This window comes from Syzygium oleosum, unplaced genomic scaffold (genome assembly GCF_021117445.2).
Source record: "Syzygium oleosum isolate NSW1041296 unplaced genomic scaffold, Sole_v2.1 Sole_v2.57, whole genome shotgun sequence".
Taxonomy (NCBI): Eukaryota; Viridiplantae; Streptophyta; class Magnoliopsida; order Myrtales; family Myrtaceae; genus Syzygium; species Syzygium oleosum.
The window spans coordinates 724,977-743,469 of NW_026607541.1; the positions used below are offsets into that span (position 1 = coordinate 724,977).

Genomic DNA, 18,493 nt, shown 5'->3' on the forward strand with positions numbered 1-18,493 from the left:
TTTTGGCTTTCCTTTAGTCTATATTTTTCAGAGAGAGAGAGAGATGTGAGAAATGAGAATGCTGTAACCTGACATTGCTGACTGTTCCTGCACGGTAACGACCGGTTCATTAGAGTAGAAGATGATGATGAGTAGGTGAGATTGACCGGTTCGCTTACGTTTTTTAAGTTGGTGACCGAGAGCTGTTGAACTTTAAAATGGGACTTTCTGCTAACAACTGCTTCGCCAGCTTGGGAATTGTCTGAACGCCAGATTCCTGCAGAAGCGTCTCGCATTCAACCGTGACTAATTTAAACTACAGATAGATTTAAAGATCAATTTTTTGTTAGAAAACCCAGGTTTCTAACTTTCCAACCAACCATTTTGACCACATTTTTTCCATACACCAGATTGAATTAGTTCTTCGCTCATTGCTTATGCCACATCAGATTCAATCCGACCTCTGGAACGCATGTCGGGTCATCCAAAACAGATGCATGAGGGACCGCTCTTCTTTTTAAACTCAGACCCGAAAGAACGACCATCGATAAATAAAATCAATGTGGAAGAACATGGTCCAAAGGAAAACTCATCGTCGTTCCTCCATTCAAATGAAATCTTAAAAAAGCCTACGCATAAGGCAGGAGCAATCCTCGTTTGAGCAAGCCCTCTAATGCTACTTTTGCAGTGATATGTCTCCTTGAAATCCTCATAAAATGCCTTCACCGGGAATTTTGCTTGAGTCTAGTTTCAGTCTAGTCGCACATTCATACGGGAAAAAGACATTTTCATGATCATTCATTCGCAAGCTTTACACATTATATGTTGTCATCAACAATCCTCGTTCTGGAAAATATCGAAAAGTTTGTCCACGACAAAAGATAAATGAGCTCAAACAATATCACAGATGCACTTGCTGATCCCATGCCAGTAATATCCAACCAACATGTTCCTCGACTCAGCCTTGGATAATTCCTTGAAACTTCACCATCATCAATATAGACGGTTTACGACGTGGGGAAATCAAACCATTCCCTCAAAGTTGGAGTCAGCATCTGAATGCAGGGAGTTAACTTTCTATTCCAATGCAAGACACCCTTTACTTTTCACCTTTCCACCACGCCTATCCATTCAAAAATCGTCTTTTTAAGTTCTTTCAATAGCCATCGAGTTGCTTTGCTAATCCCAAAAAGATTTTCTTTCTCCTCCTTTCCCTGAAACCAAAATATTGAACATATATGTAACACAGAAGAACAGCAGAAGAATATAGATGAAAAGCCATCAAAGATAGAACAAGAAGCTCGAAACCCTATCAGTTAAGGGATGAAACAACCAAACACCCACGACATTGCATTGGTGCACGTGCATTTGGCAAGTTGCAGAAGCACTTGAAACATAGAAAATTAGTCATTTTAAGTAGCTGCTAGTGGTCACACACCAACTCACTTTTACCAGTCCTTTTTGCAACCTTTAAAGCCAAAATTTAGCCATTCTAGGATGACCATAAAGTTTTTCAAAATTGGGTACCGGAAGAATCAACTTCCACTTTCCCAGAACATGACAAGCAATTGCAGAACAGGTTCTAATAACTGAGTTCGTGAAATAACTCCTGAAGAAAGCCTTAGGACTTGAGAGGATTTAGAAAAATAAATATAACAGCAGGGCATATGAAATGCAGTCTCAGTAGAGGGCAAGGTATGAATTAAGCAGTAGCAAAAACTAAGGAGGGGAAGGACAAAAATGTAAGTCTGACAACGTGCAAGGAGATCTCACTCATAGAATGCAAGCGAGACAAGATTAAAAGGAGAAGTGCATCCCATGTCTTACGCGAACATATCGCAACAGTAGGCTAATAATCAAGCTTGAGAGAAACTTCTGTCAGATGAGACTTCTATTGCTGAATCCACCAAAATGCAAAGCTGTCAAGCACCCAATGTACATTTCGACCAAAAAAAATGCACCCGATGTACATTTCGACCAAAAAAAAATGCACCCGATGTACATAATATGCGTGTAGCCTAGGCAAGGCTGGTTCAGTGGATCAATAGGTATTCAAATAAAGGATTGAGTTAGAAATTAGTGTATCTGACTTCGCATGGCGCTGATAGAGGACGAGACAAGAAAAAACAATAGGTAAAAAAGACTCGCAAGATGCTCTTATAAAAAAATGTTATTTCACGACCCATAACAAGACCACAAACCACACAAAAGGACCTTTTGAGTTTATAGACATCACTTTCTAGGGAATGTATTCACACAGCATAATAGCACAAAACAATCCATGGAAGCGATCCACCACAATTAGTAGGAAAAGAATTTGGCAGTTGTTCTCATCACAAAATTCAAGGCGAAGATAGCCATGGGCTTGCACCTCCAGACAAATAAGGAGAACTTCACAATGTGTCAACATTAGTGTGCTCTAAAGCACCTTCATAATATGAAACAGTGAGACTAGATTGACAATAAATGACTGAACTCTTGTTTTTGTAAAGAGGTTATACTAGTTGTAAACTCGTCAAAATGGTGGGATCATTTCAAAGCAATTGTTCACACTGAAACTCTGAAGCAACAGCTGATGTAGAAAACGGATGTCCAGGGACTGTTCAATTAGCAGCAAAAACTCAGTTCCTCTGACAGAGATACAAAGCTAAGCTAGAGCTAAAGAAATCTGGAGATACATTCAACAATTACCCGGACAAATGCTCACAAATGCAGTTCCAAGAAACTTATAGACAACATTAAAGAGTATAAATTTGGGTCAGCTACACCAGCAACTAGATGCCCTACTCAAAATCTATGGAGTTTGGATTTTCTGTAAAAGCATCACTCCTTTTACCAATCTCTGACCGAGTGAAGGAAAGAATTGAAAGGTTTGCTGTGCAACTAAAAGGACTAAAAGATTACAAGAACAAAAAAAGGGAGAATAATTAAAACAGCCTCTGCAGGCTTCATTTCTTGATTTTCTAACTTAATGCATTGGTAACCAACATGAAGTTTCTCTCGCAAGACAAAGCTGTTCAAGGCTATTGTCATCTATGATTGAAGAATGACAAAAGCCTCTCATTTACCCACTCTACAACTATAACAACAAGAAACCAAGCCTTATCCCACTACGTGGGGTCAGCCATATGAACCCTAACAAACCAAGCCTTATTTCTTGTCCAAGCTCTCCATCACGTAACAGGAATTCACGTGTAGTCTATTATGGTCAAACAAGCTTGTGGAGCCCTATGCATTTATAACCTAGGTCACATAAGGTCACTCTTTTGCCCAGACTTCATAGTAATATCAATATGTAGTCTACAACATTAAGAGTATATGGAGCAACTAATAACTCATTTACCTATTTTATACACCCTGACCAATTCCTTAAGCAATTCAACATTGGGGAGAAGTAAGGGTATGCATCAGTCCAGGTCCAACCCGAGAACCAGACCAGACTAACCAGTTCTTGGTGGTTCCCACAGCAATCAATTCGGTTCCCGGTTCCAAAAATTAGGAACCAATTCCTGGGGAGGAACCATATCGACCAACGGAAATGATCCAAAATATATATAATTTTTTGTATTTTTTTATCGCGGACACCTTAAAAGAAAATTGAAGACAAAGTATTTATAGCAAAAGCCAAAAAAAGAAAAAAAACTGAACCGGACCCTGGTCCAATTCCAAGGTGGATAGGGTCTGTTCCCGTTCCACAAACTAAAAACCGACCCTGTCCAATCCGGTTCCCAATTTCAAGATGGGAACTGACCCACCATGGAACCAATTACCCCTAGGAAGAAGCGCAACATGGAGACATGACAAGGGACCTGATCTATATTTAAGTCAGATTGGACAACATGGAATCATACATAGGGGAGAAGCACAAAACAGAGACACGTGGGACTCCATCTATATTCAAGTCAGCAAGGACATCATGAAATCATATTCTAACCGATGATGTGAGAATGTACTCCAAAACATATCGCAGTTCTACCAAGGGATTAAAGATGTTGAAACAAAACATCCATTCTATTGGTTCCATATATATGGCAATCATATCTACATTATCATTAGCATAGACCCCGTATAGATGATACACTATGGTAATCCAGTCTTTTCTTTTCTCAGGAAAAAAAAGTAAGCATATTCAGATATCATTTACTGAATCGATGACATGAGTAAGCTAAATGTCGTATGACAGTAAAGGAGAAAGTACCATCAAATCCTGGTACACGAAGAATCAAAATCATCCGGAGCCACTCGTGCAATCCAATTACTCAAAGTCTTCTTGATATCCGAATGATTAACATACGCCAACTCGTACATACTACACAGATTCACCACGAGAGACTCATTCAAAGCAACAGTAGGAACCCGTTCAAGAGCATTCTCCAACACCTTGATCGAATCCGATAAGTCCCTCAAATACATTAAACAAAGCGCCTTATTGTTGATTGCCACCACATCCGAATCATCTCTTTCGATACACTCCTCATACTCCCTCACAGCTGACACATAATCCTTCCCCACCAAATACACCAAGGCTTTATTTCTGTTCACAAGATTCTTCAACTCAACCTCACTCAATGACCCACGATCCTTCCCTTCGCTTGCCATCCCCTCGATCTGCTTAAATGAGCTCTTCGCGCCCTCCAAATCCCCGATCTGCATCTGAATATACCCCAACCTCGACACCAGGACCGGGTCCTCCGAATAACCCCTCCTCAACATATCCCTGATCAAATCCAAGCACACACTGAACTCCTTATTACTCAAATGATGACCCACAATGCTATTCATCACCGAAACCTCCCTCCTCCTCCAAGCCCTCACCGACTCGTCCTCCTCGGGCAAACCCTTGATTCTTCTCTCCTCCAATTTCCCCCTAACGAAATCCAGAAGCGCATAGAACCGATCCAAGCCCTCCTGGCGACTGCCCAGCTTGATCGGGATCACGCAGTTCAGCCACCGGAGGCAAAAGGGCACCATCGAGCCAGACCTGCCCGGGTAGACTTCGGGGTAGGACTCGTACCTGTACTCGGGGGACTCGAGATCCTGGAGGGAGTCGAGCTCGGCGGCGGCGTCGGCGAAGCGGCGGAGCTTGGCGAGGGCGAGGGCACTGTAGGAGAGGTAGGCGAGGTGGTCGTGGGGGTGGCGGAGGAGGGAGAGGGACCGGGCGCGGGCGACCCGGTCGAGAACGGACCGCCACGAGCCGCGGCTGGCGAGGTCCTCGAGGGACGAGAGCTCGTAGGCGAGGTCGTCGAGGGACGAGAAGGAGGAGGAGGAGGAGGACGACGGCGGGTTGGTCAGCCGATCGCCGACGGGCGGCGGCGGCGAGCTCGGAGCTTCTCCTTCTTCCATGGCTTCCTTCGGGAGCAGTTCTCGAGTTCTCTCTCTGTGTACTACAACGCGCAGGAGAAGAAAAGGAGGAGGGGAAAACCGGTCGGGTCGGGTATCCGATGGACCGGCTATTTCGAATTCGGCCCGTCTTAATTCGGGTCGGTCGGGTCATCCGGCCTGCAAAACTATAAAACCTCCTCTCTTTCGGCCGCAGTACCTATCTTTCGCTTTTCTCTCGCCGCCGCGCCTCCCCTCCGAGATAGTCCGCCGTCGAACACCGCCGCCGCGCCGCCGGCGAGACCCGCCGCGACGGCGCGACCCACCGTATCTCTCTCTCTCTTCCTCTCTCATGTCTAGTGTGTTACGGGCAAGCACATCTCCACGAGTGTGACGATAGCGAAGCACGACGGTCTCGCTCGTATCTTCTGCTTGTATCGGCCTCCGCGAGCTCCGGCGAGGACTTAGCGCCTCCAGGCCATCCATAAGCTCGGACGCACCGACGCGGCGCCGCCGCCGGACTCACTCTCTCACAGGTTCTAGTTCAGTGAGGGTTTTGCTTCTTTTTAGCCGAAATATCTGTTCTTTATTTAATGAATATGATATCTAACAAATTACTCGTGTTGTTTGTGGATGCTGAACAGATTGAACTGTGGCGAACTTGGACGACAGAAACAACGAGTGAGGAGCCGTGCCGAAGGATTCTTTTGGGTGATTATTCTGGGTATAAATCTTAAACAAGAGTTTGTTTAGTGTATTATAGATGTTGTGAACTGAAGATTGGTGGGTGGATGGGCTGTCAAATTAGTTGGATGAATGGGAATTTCTGACTTTGGTTTGATACTTTGATGTTGATGACTGGTTGTTCATGGGCTGAGCTGAGATATTGTTCTGGCTTTCAATTTCAGTTACTTTAACTTGTCGTTCTTTTTACATTGTTTCTGTTCCTAATTGTTGTGTTAAGATGTCTTCAACCCCTGATTCTCATTCTCGAGCCCCTCAAAACGAGAGCATGCAAACTCCTATGCCAACTTCTGCTGGCGGAGTGTCTCCTCCCCCCTAACCACCTGTTCCTACATCAAAGCCTAGTGGAAGTAAGGCACTTAAGCAGAATCTGTCTGATGTTAGGTTCAATGTGACTGTGGCCCAGCTCATATAGTATGAAGATGTCATATAAACTTAAAATTTACACTATTTTGGAGTTTTAATGTCATATAATGTTCATAATTAATAAATTATGTATGGTTATCGAAGACTTTTGTATTGTTTGTGTAATTTTTAGGATCTTAAAATCCACTATTCGATCCTAAGTTGGATGTTGATCCTAACAACTTTTCTTGTGCCGGTGGAAATTTTTTATAAAGAAGCTGGGAAGGGCTGGAGGATGTTAAGAAGATAAAATTTTGGGCCTTCTCCAAAGTCGAACAGATGAGTCCACAAAGAAAAACAGAGAAAACGTATGATGTGGGAGTGCAGGAATTCACAATGTTCCTACGTTTGAACTTCTTTCCCTTGTTTTAAGGGAAAAAGCCACAAAAAAACCCCAAATTATGTCCACTATGATATGTTTATCCCGAACTTTCTTTTTTTACATCAAAAATCCCAAACCATACCCACAGTGACACATTTACCCTAAACTTTTTCTTGTGACATAAGAAACCCTAAACTTGTACCTATGTGACACATTTACCCTTCGTCAAGGTTCCGGTAGATGATTTTTCAGCCAAAACAACGTCGTTTTTATTTCACTTGAGACATGTGGGTACCATGTCAACTCTGTTTGCTTTCTGGCATCTATGTAAGCAGACTTTTAATGGTTTCCATTGACAAAAACTTGACGGAGGGTAAATGTGTCACACAGATACAAGTTTTGGATTTTTTGTGTCACAGATAAAAGTTTAGGTTAAATAAGTCGTAATGGGCATAGTTTACGGTTTTTGGTGGCTTTTGCTTTTGTTTTAATGTTGATATGTATGTAACTGTGCAAAACTGAATAAAAACTTCACAATTTGGCCTTGGTTTGTTAAATTTATAGAATCTTATGGTCCTCGATCCATAATGTTGTCTCAAAATGCTGCACCTATTGGAATAACTGAGATGAAGTTAACATCAAAGCAATGCTTTAGTAATAGTTATTATCAGGTGTGCATATTGTCTATTTCAAATATATCCCTGCACTTGCATCCAAATTTTAGACACTCATTCCCTCAGACCTCTTGTTCGAGAATTAAAAACTTGGACAAGTCATGATACTATGATAGGTACCCATGTTTGGCACCCGTATCAGAGAAAAATGGTTCTTGCACATGGATGTGTGATTGTATCTTTTCATTTTTGTGCTTGTGCTTTGTAACAAAAATGTAGTGTTTAGTGATTGCTAGTGTGCAATTTGCAAGCGGTCTGGTTTGGAGGGTTAATAATGATAAGATAACTCTTATGGACTGCACACTAAGGTATATTTTGTCGTTAATATTTATTTGTTGTTTTCCCAAACGACAGAATGGATAGAATATGACAATGTACTGCCATATATCTTGCGATGGACGTAATGAGGTAGGGGTATAAGAGATTGCTCAGATTCCTGTCCTATCATAAAAGGTTTGGAAATGCAGCTGACGTGCATAGTCTCTCAATATCCACTGGTCAAGATAGAACGTTCTCTGGCACATAACCTAATTTCCCATTGATCTAATTCTTACTGTCTAAGGATTGTCTCTATGAAATAATCGGAGGATTGCCAATTACATTCTTGACTAGATTTTATTTTCTCTTTAATTTAAATCATCATACATCACATTGTCCATTCTTCTTGCAATCCCATTATTCTTACTATTCCAAATACCATTCTTTTCAGCTCTCTCAAATTTGCTTGAGATGGGAGATCAAGCGGAAGAAAAAGTAGGCACACCACATGCAAAGCAACAAGCTCTACTATGTCAAGAGTGTGAAAAGAGCCCATCAAAATACAAGTGTCCTGCATGTTCATTCCGCTCATGTAGCCTTCCATGCGTAAATGCTCATAAACACCGCACTGGCTGCAGTGGCAAGAGGAATCAGACTCAGTTCGTCCCTCTTTCTCAATTTAATGACAATGTTCTCCTCTCTGGTATACTCTCTCTCTCTCTCCACTGCACATGCATGCACATCAAAATTCTAGCCTTTTTGCTGTCTTGAGTATGATTATTCAGGCATAAATTTCTGTTTGTAATTGCCCTGCTTTATCTGAATGGTGTCTTTTCCTTTGAAAATTGGCTTAAGCCTGAAGCTCACTTCTGTTTTCATGTTTACTTTTTAAGAAATCTTTCATTTATTCTTGAGTTTTATATATTCTTGATTCTTGATGGACATTAGACTATAATTTGCTCGAGGAAGTGAAGAGGGTGACTGAATCTGCTCACAGAACGAGAACTAAATTAAGTGTGCATCCTTATTTTAAGTTGCCGTTTCCCCTCCAAAACCTCCGGCGTGCAGCTGCTAGTAGGAGAACAAAACTCTTGTTCCTTCCAAGTGGACTTGCAAAAAGGGGCAGAAATCAGTCTCGATATGAGCAAAGGTGTGACGTCAGAATCTTGACCTTAGAGTGGACTATATATACTATGCTGTTGATTTTGTAAGATGAGATACTAAGTCCTGCACATTAGGTGTAGATAATTTTTGTGGTAGGCTTTATGCCTCCTCCTCCTGTTTTTAGTTACTTCAATTTTTTGAGTGGGGTCATTCTCTTGGCTGGGGTATACGACATTAGATCAGCTGGGTCTTTCTGAAGGCATTTAATATTTATCTTTAAACTATGATTTTGCTCTAGGGGTTTAGTGATAACACTGTCAGTGTTTACTCTATCTGTGATGATGTGATCTCATTCCCATCTTTTTTCTCCTTAAGTCAATAATCAAGCCATCTGATCATAGAAGAGGTATTCTTGAAGGGTAAGATCAGCCCTTCTATCTCTATAATGTCTCTGAATCTTCGTTATATTAGTTTATATCTGGATCACAGTTGCAGTTCCTAAGAATATTTGGAATAGATCATTTATTGAGAAAATGCTATCAGGAAGTGATTCCTTCTTGGCTTTTACATTCATTAATGAGGAACATTTTTCTTAAACAAGCTTGGTTGAACTTTTCTAGCCTGCTAATTTAGGTTTTAATCTCCTTTGCGAGTTATTTTCTTGCTGTGAGATTAGGAAGTGCAGGACTTGTCAGGTGTTGACTTTTTGGTCACGCTTTGGATATACAGATTTAAGGTGTACTTAAATGTCAGCTTTTTTCTAGAAATGATTTTCATTGAATTTTGTAAGCAGTTTTTTCGTCTTCTTGACCTTGGCATTCCCATGCTTTCGGTTAACGCTTTCCTCCTTTGTCAGCCCTCCTTTTTTTAGATGTTTTTTCATTTGAAGATTTCTAGTAGGAATGTGATTTTGGAATTATTTTTGAGTTTCTCATCTGTGAACTATGCTCTTCTAATTGTTTCAGGAAGAAATTTATTTCGTGGACAATTGAATGGCGCTTTCACTCGACAGATGTGGTTCTTTGTGACCATGGGTAAGTCATGTGTAGTTTAATCTTGATGAAAGCTGATATGCAGTACCTATGTTCACCTTTAATGATGAGAATTAATTTGTGCTACTGTCCATTCCAAAAAGCAATGATATCATGTTCAGTGGTTGAAGATGGTTTTTGTTGCAGAATGCACGAGGACATGACCCTTTGTACCGTCATTGAGAAACATCTGAAACCCGGTCCATGGAACCATCAGCTAAAGCAATTTTGTGATGAACAGCTGGACAATCTCAGATTTTTTATTCGTAAATATCCAAAGGTAATCTTCCCTTCTTCAAGCGTGCTCATGAAGTTTAGTCTTTCCTTTTGCTTGTTCATGCTATGAATCTTTCTCTTTAATGGAGGGGGTGCGTGAGATTAATTTTGGATGTCAATCTTTGGAGTTGACCATCTATCTTTACATGCTTCATATCAGACTACTCAGGAGTTAAATATTCAGCCTAATGAGTTCATTTCTACATTTTGCCGATCCAGGGTCCCAAATCACCTTTCAAGGAGTTGGACATAAGGACGCCTCTTAGGCAACTATTGGCAAATGTTGTCATCTTAGAATATCCTGTAATACACATCTTCCTTCCATCACACAGTTGTGATTTTGAAGTTGTTAAAGACGGGAGAGCCATCACTCCCAAATCTGATTTGCAGTGCTCTGTCGGAAGTGATAACTCGAATGTGGATGGTGTCCGCTTCAGGGAGGAGATTATTGAGGATAATGGCTGTTCGGAATCGCGGGTGTGTGACCTAATGCAGCAACGGAACTCAAGTCGAGAATCTCAATTTTCCCATCAAATTACAAAATCATCAAGTTGGCCCTTGGCAGGACATGTATCTGGATTAAGCGAACCACTTCCCTCCAATGTTGGGGATTCAGGGATTATTGAGGACATGGAAATTGACTTCGATCAGGGACTTCTGGATGCCTATTCAAATCTCATTGCACAAATGAATCCCGATGATTTTCTTGAATTGGATGATGAGTTTGCCAGAAAAGGTCTAGAAGAAAGAACAGGCTTGCCTGGAGGGTGCAACTTAGCATCGGTGGAGGATGAATTAGAGGAAGGCGAGATTTTGGAATGATGAGCCACTCTTACGACTTTTACCGTATGTTATGTTGTATATATTACGGATTTTTGTAATATTATGTGACCTGGAGATGCCTGAGATGGCGAGTTTGAGGAGTCCTTTTGATGCAGATTAATGGTCACTACAGCAAAGTCTCCTGTTTTCTCCTCTTCAGCATATTTTGCAGGAAGATTGAACAAGCTTTAGAAGTTAAGAGGTGCGCGACAACGGAGCGAGGCATTTTGTAGCTGAGTTTTGGGTTTGGTTTGGAATCAGAGTGGGCAACTGGAGTTTGATTTCATATCTAGTTCATATGTGTGCTTGGTTTTTGTAGTTTGAACCCCGATTCTCCTCGATCCTTCGGATCACAGTCTTCATGTTATCTAAACATTACTGTTCTAGAAGCAATGCAAAAATTAATGTCTTCGTTTTCCTTGAGAGACTCTCGTGAAATGCAAATTCGTGAAATGCATAATCAATGCCTGAACTGTATTTTTTTCCTTTTGGATCCTAGACATACCTTGTGTAAGTCTTTATTTTCACCTGTATAAATGACATGGATACATTTGAACTTGAGGTTCTTGTATGTTACCCTCTATAACAAACTTAATTGCTGATGTAGACACTTGCCAGTTGTCTTACGTGGTACTGTCAGTGTTAACGTAGACAGCTAGCATTAACGTAAAAAGTTTTTTAATATTTTTTTGAATTTTTATTTTTTTTCTTTTATTTCATTGTTTTTTTATAACTTTGGGCCGGCAAGGGCCAACAACCCTTGCTTATGCCCTCACTAGCCACGGGCAAAGGCCTCCGCACCCTTGCCCAAATCTAGGTGAGGGTCACGACGCCCTCGCTGGCCACAGGAAAGGGGTCTACAGCCCTTGCTGGACAATAAGCAAGGGTTGCGGCCCTCTCTTGTATCTGGGCGAGGGTCCGTCGGCAACCTTGCTGGCCCACAATTGGGAATGAAAAAAATAAAAGAAAGAAAAAAATAAAAAATTCAGAATTTTAAAAAAATTCTAAGTAATTGGTGAGATTTGAATAAGCGACATTCCATTTATTTACTTATTAAAAGTTTGTCAATTATTCAATACGGACATGACCTAGGTTGTGAAGGAAAAAAAAAAATGAAGTACATGCGGCAACCGTAAAGATGTCGACTAAGGGTGCATTTGGCAACCATTATGTTCCTAGAAATAATTTCTGTTCAGAAATGATTCTATTTGATTATGTGCCCGGGAATAATTTCTAAGCATTTGAAGGTGTTTGATAGCTACCCAAAATTTATATTCTTGGAATAGAAAGAGAACAAAAATGCATTTGGTATATCCACAAAATTTCTTTTTATTAATAATATTTTAATAATATTTTGAATTTTTTAATATTTCATTCTCTTTTTTTTCTTTTATTTTCTTCTTCTTCTCCTTCCTTGGCCATGGCCAGGTCACCGGCGTCGGCGAGGGCCGCCCTCGCCGGTGGCCGGCGGCCGACGATCGACCACAGGCCAAGAAGAAGAAGAAAAAACAAATTCTTTTCAATTTCTGATTCTTGTTTCCATTGCTTCTTATTTCTGTTGCAAAACTGATTCTGGAAATAATTTTTTGCAAATTTGTGCACGAGAACAAAAATTTACCAAACGAATTTCTGTTCCAAAACTGATTCTAGAAATAAAAGAATAGAAATAATTATTATTCGGCCGATTGTCAAACGCGCCCTAAGCCCATTTTCTTGTATTGCAGAAACGAAACATTATGGAAATTTCATAGATGGAAAAATCAATCAACCTAGAGGCACGACAAAATTGACCAACCTAGATCGTCGTGCTTCGTTTCTGCGATACAAGAAAATCGTACGATTTTCAAACGCATGTAAATTGAGGAGAAATGGCATACCCTATATCCGAATAATTTTCGTTCATTGAATGGTCAAACGCCTAGCCCTAGGAAGATTGGAAGTCATCGCGAATCGTATCATGTGTCACCGTCGAGCGTGAACGTGGTTTCTCTTCCTATATTAACCAATCATGACGTTATAGAGCAGCATATATAGTCAAACATGTCATGATCTCTTCGAAATTGGTCATCACCCGAGTCGTATTGACCGTTCGATCTTTCCAAGTAAAACCCGCCTCAATTTCCCTCCATCCATCTTACAAACTTACTCTTTAGGGTAAATTCTATAAAATTCCCCCGAAATGGTAACTTGTGATAAATTTTATCCCAAATTAAATTTCTGACAACCAAAAATCTAAAATTGATACACCTATCATAAATTTACCCTTTATTAGTTTCATTAAATTTTACCGTCAAATTACTAAGTTGAATGACACGTAACAGTTGATAGATGCAACCACCGCCCTCAGCGGCTGCGTTGGCTTCGGGCTCCCCTCCCCCCACGAAGGGTAGGAGTTCGAATCCCAGCCCTGGCGTTAGGGATTCTTAAGCGTGACGTCGTGGTGGTGGGTCCTGCGCTAGCGTCATCCCGGGTTTACCTCCCCGGCTGTCGGCCGTGCGGGGGGTTCCTGAGTTACCAAAAAAAAAAAAAAAACAGTTGATAGATGCACCGGTTTAAGGTTTTATTAGTTAATATTAATCCAATTTCGTGGAAACTAGATGAAGGTAAATTTTTCGCAAGTGTACCAGTTTTGAGTTTTTGGTGGTCAAAAGATTAGTTTTGGGTAAATTTATTATAATTGTACAAGTTTATGGGTTTTTGTGATAGTAACCCCAAACCGGTGAGCCGTGAACCAAACGTTTACCACACCACTACTTGTACCAAATGTTTATCGGTCAGGTGCTCACCCTAACCTTATGAATAGAGTTCTCCGTTAGGGTCTTTTGCTGCTTTATAGGCAATTAGTGTTCAAGATATGTCTCAAATTCGAGTACCTAAATTATTGGAGAAATCTATTCTTAAGGTTAGGGTGGGCACCTTACCGACAAACATTTGGTACACGTGGCAGTTTGGTAAACGTTTGGTTCACAGCTCACCAATTTGGGCTTAATATGACAAAAAATCATAAATCGGTACACTAATGACAAATTTATCTCGAACTAAGTTTTTGACCATCAAAAACTTCAAAATGAAACACCGTGACAAATTTACTATAAACTAATTTTTTAATCACAAAAAACTCTAAACTGGTACACTTATAACAAATTTACCCTTCGTAAAATTGAATTAACACCACGAAATATCACAAATTAATAACTTATTAAAACCTCAAATCGGTACACTCATCAACTATCACGTATTATCAAACTCAGAAATTTGACTTATGGAAACTAACGGAGGGTAAAATTGTCAGAGATGTGCTAATTTAGGGTTTTTTGTGGTAAAAAAATTAGTTTGGTGTAAATTTGTCATAAATGTACTAATTTGAAATTTTTCGTGGTATTAACCCTTAATGAAATTCCATACATTGACTCGAATTCGATGTTTTACTCTCTCTTTTTCCATTTCTTTTTTCGTCTCCTCCTTTTCGTGGAAAGTACAAGAGTTGACTGAACAAAAAAAAAAAAAGGCAAATGAGCTCGATCGAGGCCAATATGCTAAATGCGCTCTTCCTTTCCAAAAAAACAAAACCTACATTCGAAATTCGCGACAAGTCAGACCGCGACAAAGTCTGATTTTGCACGCCTCCTGCTTTTGGCCGTTTGCCAAGTCGTATGTAAGTTACTAAGTTTATGTTCTTCCCTAGAGAACGTCAAGCTATTTGACTTCTCAAGGTGATCGAAGTTACCATGCAGTTTCATCGGTTTGACATATATATCTTGGATCAATCGTCCCGAAAGCATGGCTCCGCGCGCTCCAATCTCCAGAGCAGAACTCCGCGTTGCATACTAGTGCATTAAAGAAAATACGACTATTCGACCAAAGAAAATAGAAATATACGACTAAAAGAACAGAACATATATATAATAATATGACATGATGAAAATGTGTCTCTTTAGACATTATAAATATCCACGAAATCGCCGCATATTCTAATAGCAACAGCAACAACTTCTTCTTCTTCTTCTTCTTCTTCCTCTTCATTGTTGGGGTCGAAGGTCGCCGCACAAATACCGTCTGTTCGATTGATTTTCGATACGTTGTGGGTTGTGTGCGGTTTGATTACTGTGAGCGCAAAAGATGAGTCAACTAATCGCATTGTTGCTATGTGTTTTCGCGGCGTTGGCGTCAGCGGAGGCAAGAGTCCGTCGTTACAAGTGGGACGTGAAGTACGAGTTCAAGTCGCCGGACTGCTACAGGAAGCTGGCCATCACCATCAACGGAAAGACCCCGGGCCCGACAGTTCTGGCGCAACAGGGAGACACCGTCGTCGTGGAAGTGACCAACGGGTTGGCGACGGAGAATCTCGCTATCCATTGGCACGGAATCCGACAGGTATATAGCGACGACATCGAAACTATGTTACGACGGTCTCGTTCAAGAGATTGATGAAGATTGTAATAAGAAGTTTATGAGATGATGATTTTGGGTGGGATTGAAATTGCAGATTGGAAGTCCGTGGAGCGATGGAACAGAGGGTGTGACTCAGTGCCCCATTTTGCCTGGAGAAACTTTTACCTATCGTTTTGTCGTTGATCGGGTGAGTCCCTATACACAGTGCCAGGATTCTCCCTCACCTATGTTCATGTTTAGCTCTTCTTAATCGAAAGATCATGCGAGTTTCACGTGGATCCGATAATTTTTGGGAATTGGTCTCCTATGTGCCGGTGCAACCCAATATTTTTGTCACTCAAATTTACCAAACGACACTTGTTCATACATGAGATCCGCGAGAGATTATCACGGGAAGTTTTAGATGACATTATACTTTTACCCTACGTAGCCCGGAACATACTTGTACCACGCGCATTACGGGATGCAAAGAGAGGCCGGACTATACGGTTCGATCCGGGTTTCGCTGCCGGACGGCGTGGCCGAGCCCTTCGCTTACGACTACGACAGGAGCATCATCCTGAACGACTGGTACCACAAGAGCACTCATGAACAAGCTGTGGGTCTATCCTCCATTCCCTTCGGTTGGGTTGGGGAGCCTCAGGTAATTAACTTAATTTGATTTCCTCTGATAAAATAATTAAATATTAAATTACACGTTCATCTACTAGCTTAAGCTGTTAGAACAGTTGCAAATAGTCTCACAAAATCTCACATGATATTAAAACAAGAGGTCCTAAGTTTAAATCTTTTAAGAGCCTAAATTGTCTTTTCAGTTAAATATGTTCACGCTTTATACTATGCAAAAAGACCAGACTAAGCGTGATGGAAAGTGATATAATAATTAAATATTAAACCACATATTTATATAATAGCTTAAGCTTTTAAAATAGTTGGCTGTAGTCCTGCAAAATCTCACATCCTCTGTTACGAAAAACTTAAACACCATTTTCACTCATTGGTCCTCTTTTTTTAACTCTTTTTTTTTTTCGTTTGAATTGTAGTCGCTGCTAATTCAAGGGAAGGGAAAGTTCGATTGTTCCAAATTGGCCCCCCCAAGCTCAGATCCAACGGCTTGTAACGCGACCAATCCTGAATGTTCGCCGTACGTATTGACGGTCGTCCCGAGTAAAACATACCGTCTTAGAATTTCGAGTGTGATCGCTCTATCCGCTCTCAGCTTTCAAATTGAGGTATACTTTTGCCACCTACAAATTATCTCTCTGGTTTTATTTATTTTTTTCATCGCCTCCTATAATGATTTCAAATTTGAAAAATTTTCACTGTTCGCATTTCAATTTGGATGACACACGAGAGAACGTAGCATACAAGAATATTTACAGTGACCTCATACACATGTTGGTTTCATTCTGCTTAATAAGTTAAAAATTTTAATTGGAATATTTGAAATTTTCATTAGTCTAAAGGTCGTTGAACGGTAACGAAATGTTCAATTGACAATTTGGCATATGATATCTTATTCTATTTTTTAATCGATGCGTCAAATTGGAAAAGTCGGAAACGGCAATCTCGATGTAGGTAAATCATTAAATGAGTTTCCACTTGCTGAGCATACAAGAATATCCACGGGTACCAAAAAAAGTTAAAACAACGTTCTATGTACTTTACGCACCTACAAATTTTTTGTGATTTTATTAAATTTTCTTTTTATATACGATTAAAATTAACATGCTTCTTGGATACAACATTGCAAGGCTTGTACGTTGGAATTTTACCACTTGGATCATATGACGAATTGAACTTTATTTTGCAGGGTCACAACATGACTATAGTTGAATCGGATGGGCACTATGTAGAGCCGATTGTGGCCCAAAATCTGTTCATCTACTCAGGCGAGACATACTCTGTCTTGATCAAAATCGACCAAGAACCGTCGAGAAATTACTGGATCACGACCAACATCGTGGGCCGGAACGCCACGGCCACGACCCCTCCTGGTCTGGCCGTCCTCAATTACTACCCGAACCACCCTAAGCGGGTCCCGCCCACATATCCACCCTCTGGCCCGATTTGGAATGACATTGCGGTGCGATTGGCACAGGGCAAGGCGATCAAAGCCCGCCAAGGATACGTCCACACTCCGCCGCCAAAATCGGACAGAGTGATTGTGTTCCTCAACACACAAAACACAATCGACGGTTATTACCGTTGGTCCGTGAACAATGTGTCATTCAGGCACCCACACACGCCGTACCTGATCGCCCTCAAGGAGAATCTCCGCCATGTGTTCGATCAACGCCCGCCGCCCGATCAGTTATATGACTTCGCAAACTATGACATCTACCAAAAGGTGAACAACACCAATGCCACCTCTAGCGACTCGATCTATAGAATCAAGTTCAACTCCACAGTGGACATCATATTGCAAAATGCAAACACTATGATCGAAAACAACAGCGAGACGCACCCGTGGCACCTCCATGGCCATGATTTCTGGGTCCTTGGGTACGGGACGGGCAAATTCGATGTCAACAACGACCCGAAAAAGTACAATTTGGCGAACCCGATCATGAAGAACACGGTAGCAGTCCATCCTTACGGGTGGACCGCCCTGAGATTCGTGGCCGATAACCCGGGCGTTTGGGCGTTCCATTGCCATATAGAGTCTCATTTCTATATGGGCATGGGCGTGGTGTTTGAAGAAGGCGTCGAGAAGGTGGGCAAGTTGCCTTTGGAGATCATGGGATGTGGTGAAACAAAAGCCCTCAAGAGACCATAATTGAATCATTTGTCCCCTTATCTACCTCCAGGACAAGATTTTCACGACCCACTCCAATAAACTTTATTTGTATATTGATATTATTTTTTGTTCCAAATATTCTTTGGATTTATGCAAGTTATTGAGAGGATATTTCATTAGATATGTTTATTGATGTACGTTTGCTTCAATTGTACCTCTTCAAGTTGTTTGCCACATGGATACACAAGACGTGAACAGTCATTGCATTCGGATTTGTGATGCGTATTAATTTTGAATTTGGATTTTGCTAATAAAGACTTTTCTGTCTCGATTCTAATTCCCATTTCTGCCGTTTTTCTCTTCTTTGACCGAATTCTGATCCCCTTTTCCAGTTTCTTGCTTTCGAATTTTCCATCTCCAAATCAGG

The 18,493-nt window shown here is 41.0% G+C and overlaps 3 protein-coding genes across 3 annotated transcripts; 2 read left to right on the top strand and 1 right to left on the bottom strand.

The window, feature by feature from the left end:
- Positions 1 to 749: 749 nt before the first annotated feature.
- Positions 750 to 5,328, bottom strand: LOC115687299 (uncharacterized). Its single transcript, XM_030612808.2, has 2 exons — positions 4,178 to 5,328; positions 750 to 1,193 (listed from the first exon to the last, which is right to left on the bottom strand). The coding sequence occupies exon 1, from the start codon at positions 5,320 to 5,322 to the stop codon at positions 4,180 to 4,182; it is 1,143 nt and encodes a 380-aa protein (XP_030468668.1). The 5' UTR covers positions 5,323 to 5,328; the 3' UTR covers positions 750 to 1,193; positions 4,178 to 4,179.
- Positions 5,329 to 5,954: 626 nt separating this feature from the next.
- On the top strand, positions 5,955 to 11,357 carry LOC115687298 (uncharacterized). The gene is made up of 6 exons (XM_030612805.2): positions 5,955 to 6,022; positions 8,153 to 8,404; positions 8,650 to 8,851; positions 9,771 to 9,839; positions 9,984 to 10,116; positions 10,332 to 11,357. The coding sequence occupies exons 2-6, from the start codon at positions 8,173 to 8,175 to the stop codon at positions 10,932 to 10,934; spliced, it is 1,239 nt and encodes a 412-aa protein (XP_030468665.1). The 5' UTR covers positions 5,955 to 6,022; positions 8,153 to 8,172; the 3' UTR covers positions 10,935 to 11,357.
- A 3,579-nt stretch (positions 11,358 to 14,936) lies between these two features.
- LOC115687297 (L-ascorbate oxidase-like) lies at positions 14,937 to 18,109 on the top strand. The gene is made up of 5 exons (XM_030612804.2): positions 14,937 to 15,308; positions 15,421 to 15,513; positions 15,757 to 15,969; positions 16,370 to 16,558; positions 17,140 to 18,109. The coding sequence occupies exons 1-5, from the start codon at positions 15,054 to 15,056 to the stop codon at positions 18,103 to 18,105; spliced, it is 1,716 nt and encodes a 571-aa protein (XP_030468664.2). The 5' UTR covers positions 14,937 to 15,053; the 3' UTR covers positions 18,106 to 18,109.
- Positions 18,110 to 18,493: the final 384 nt, after the last annotated feature.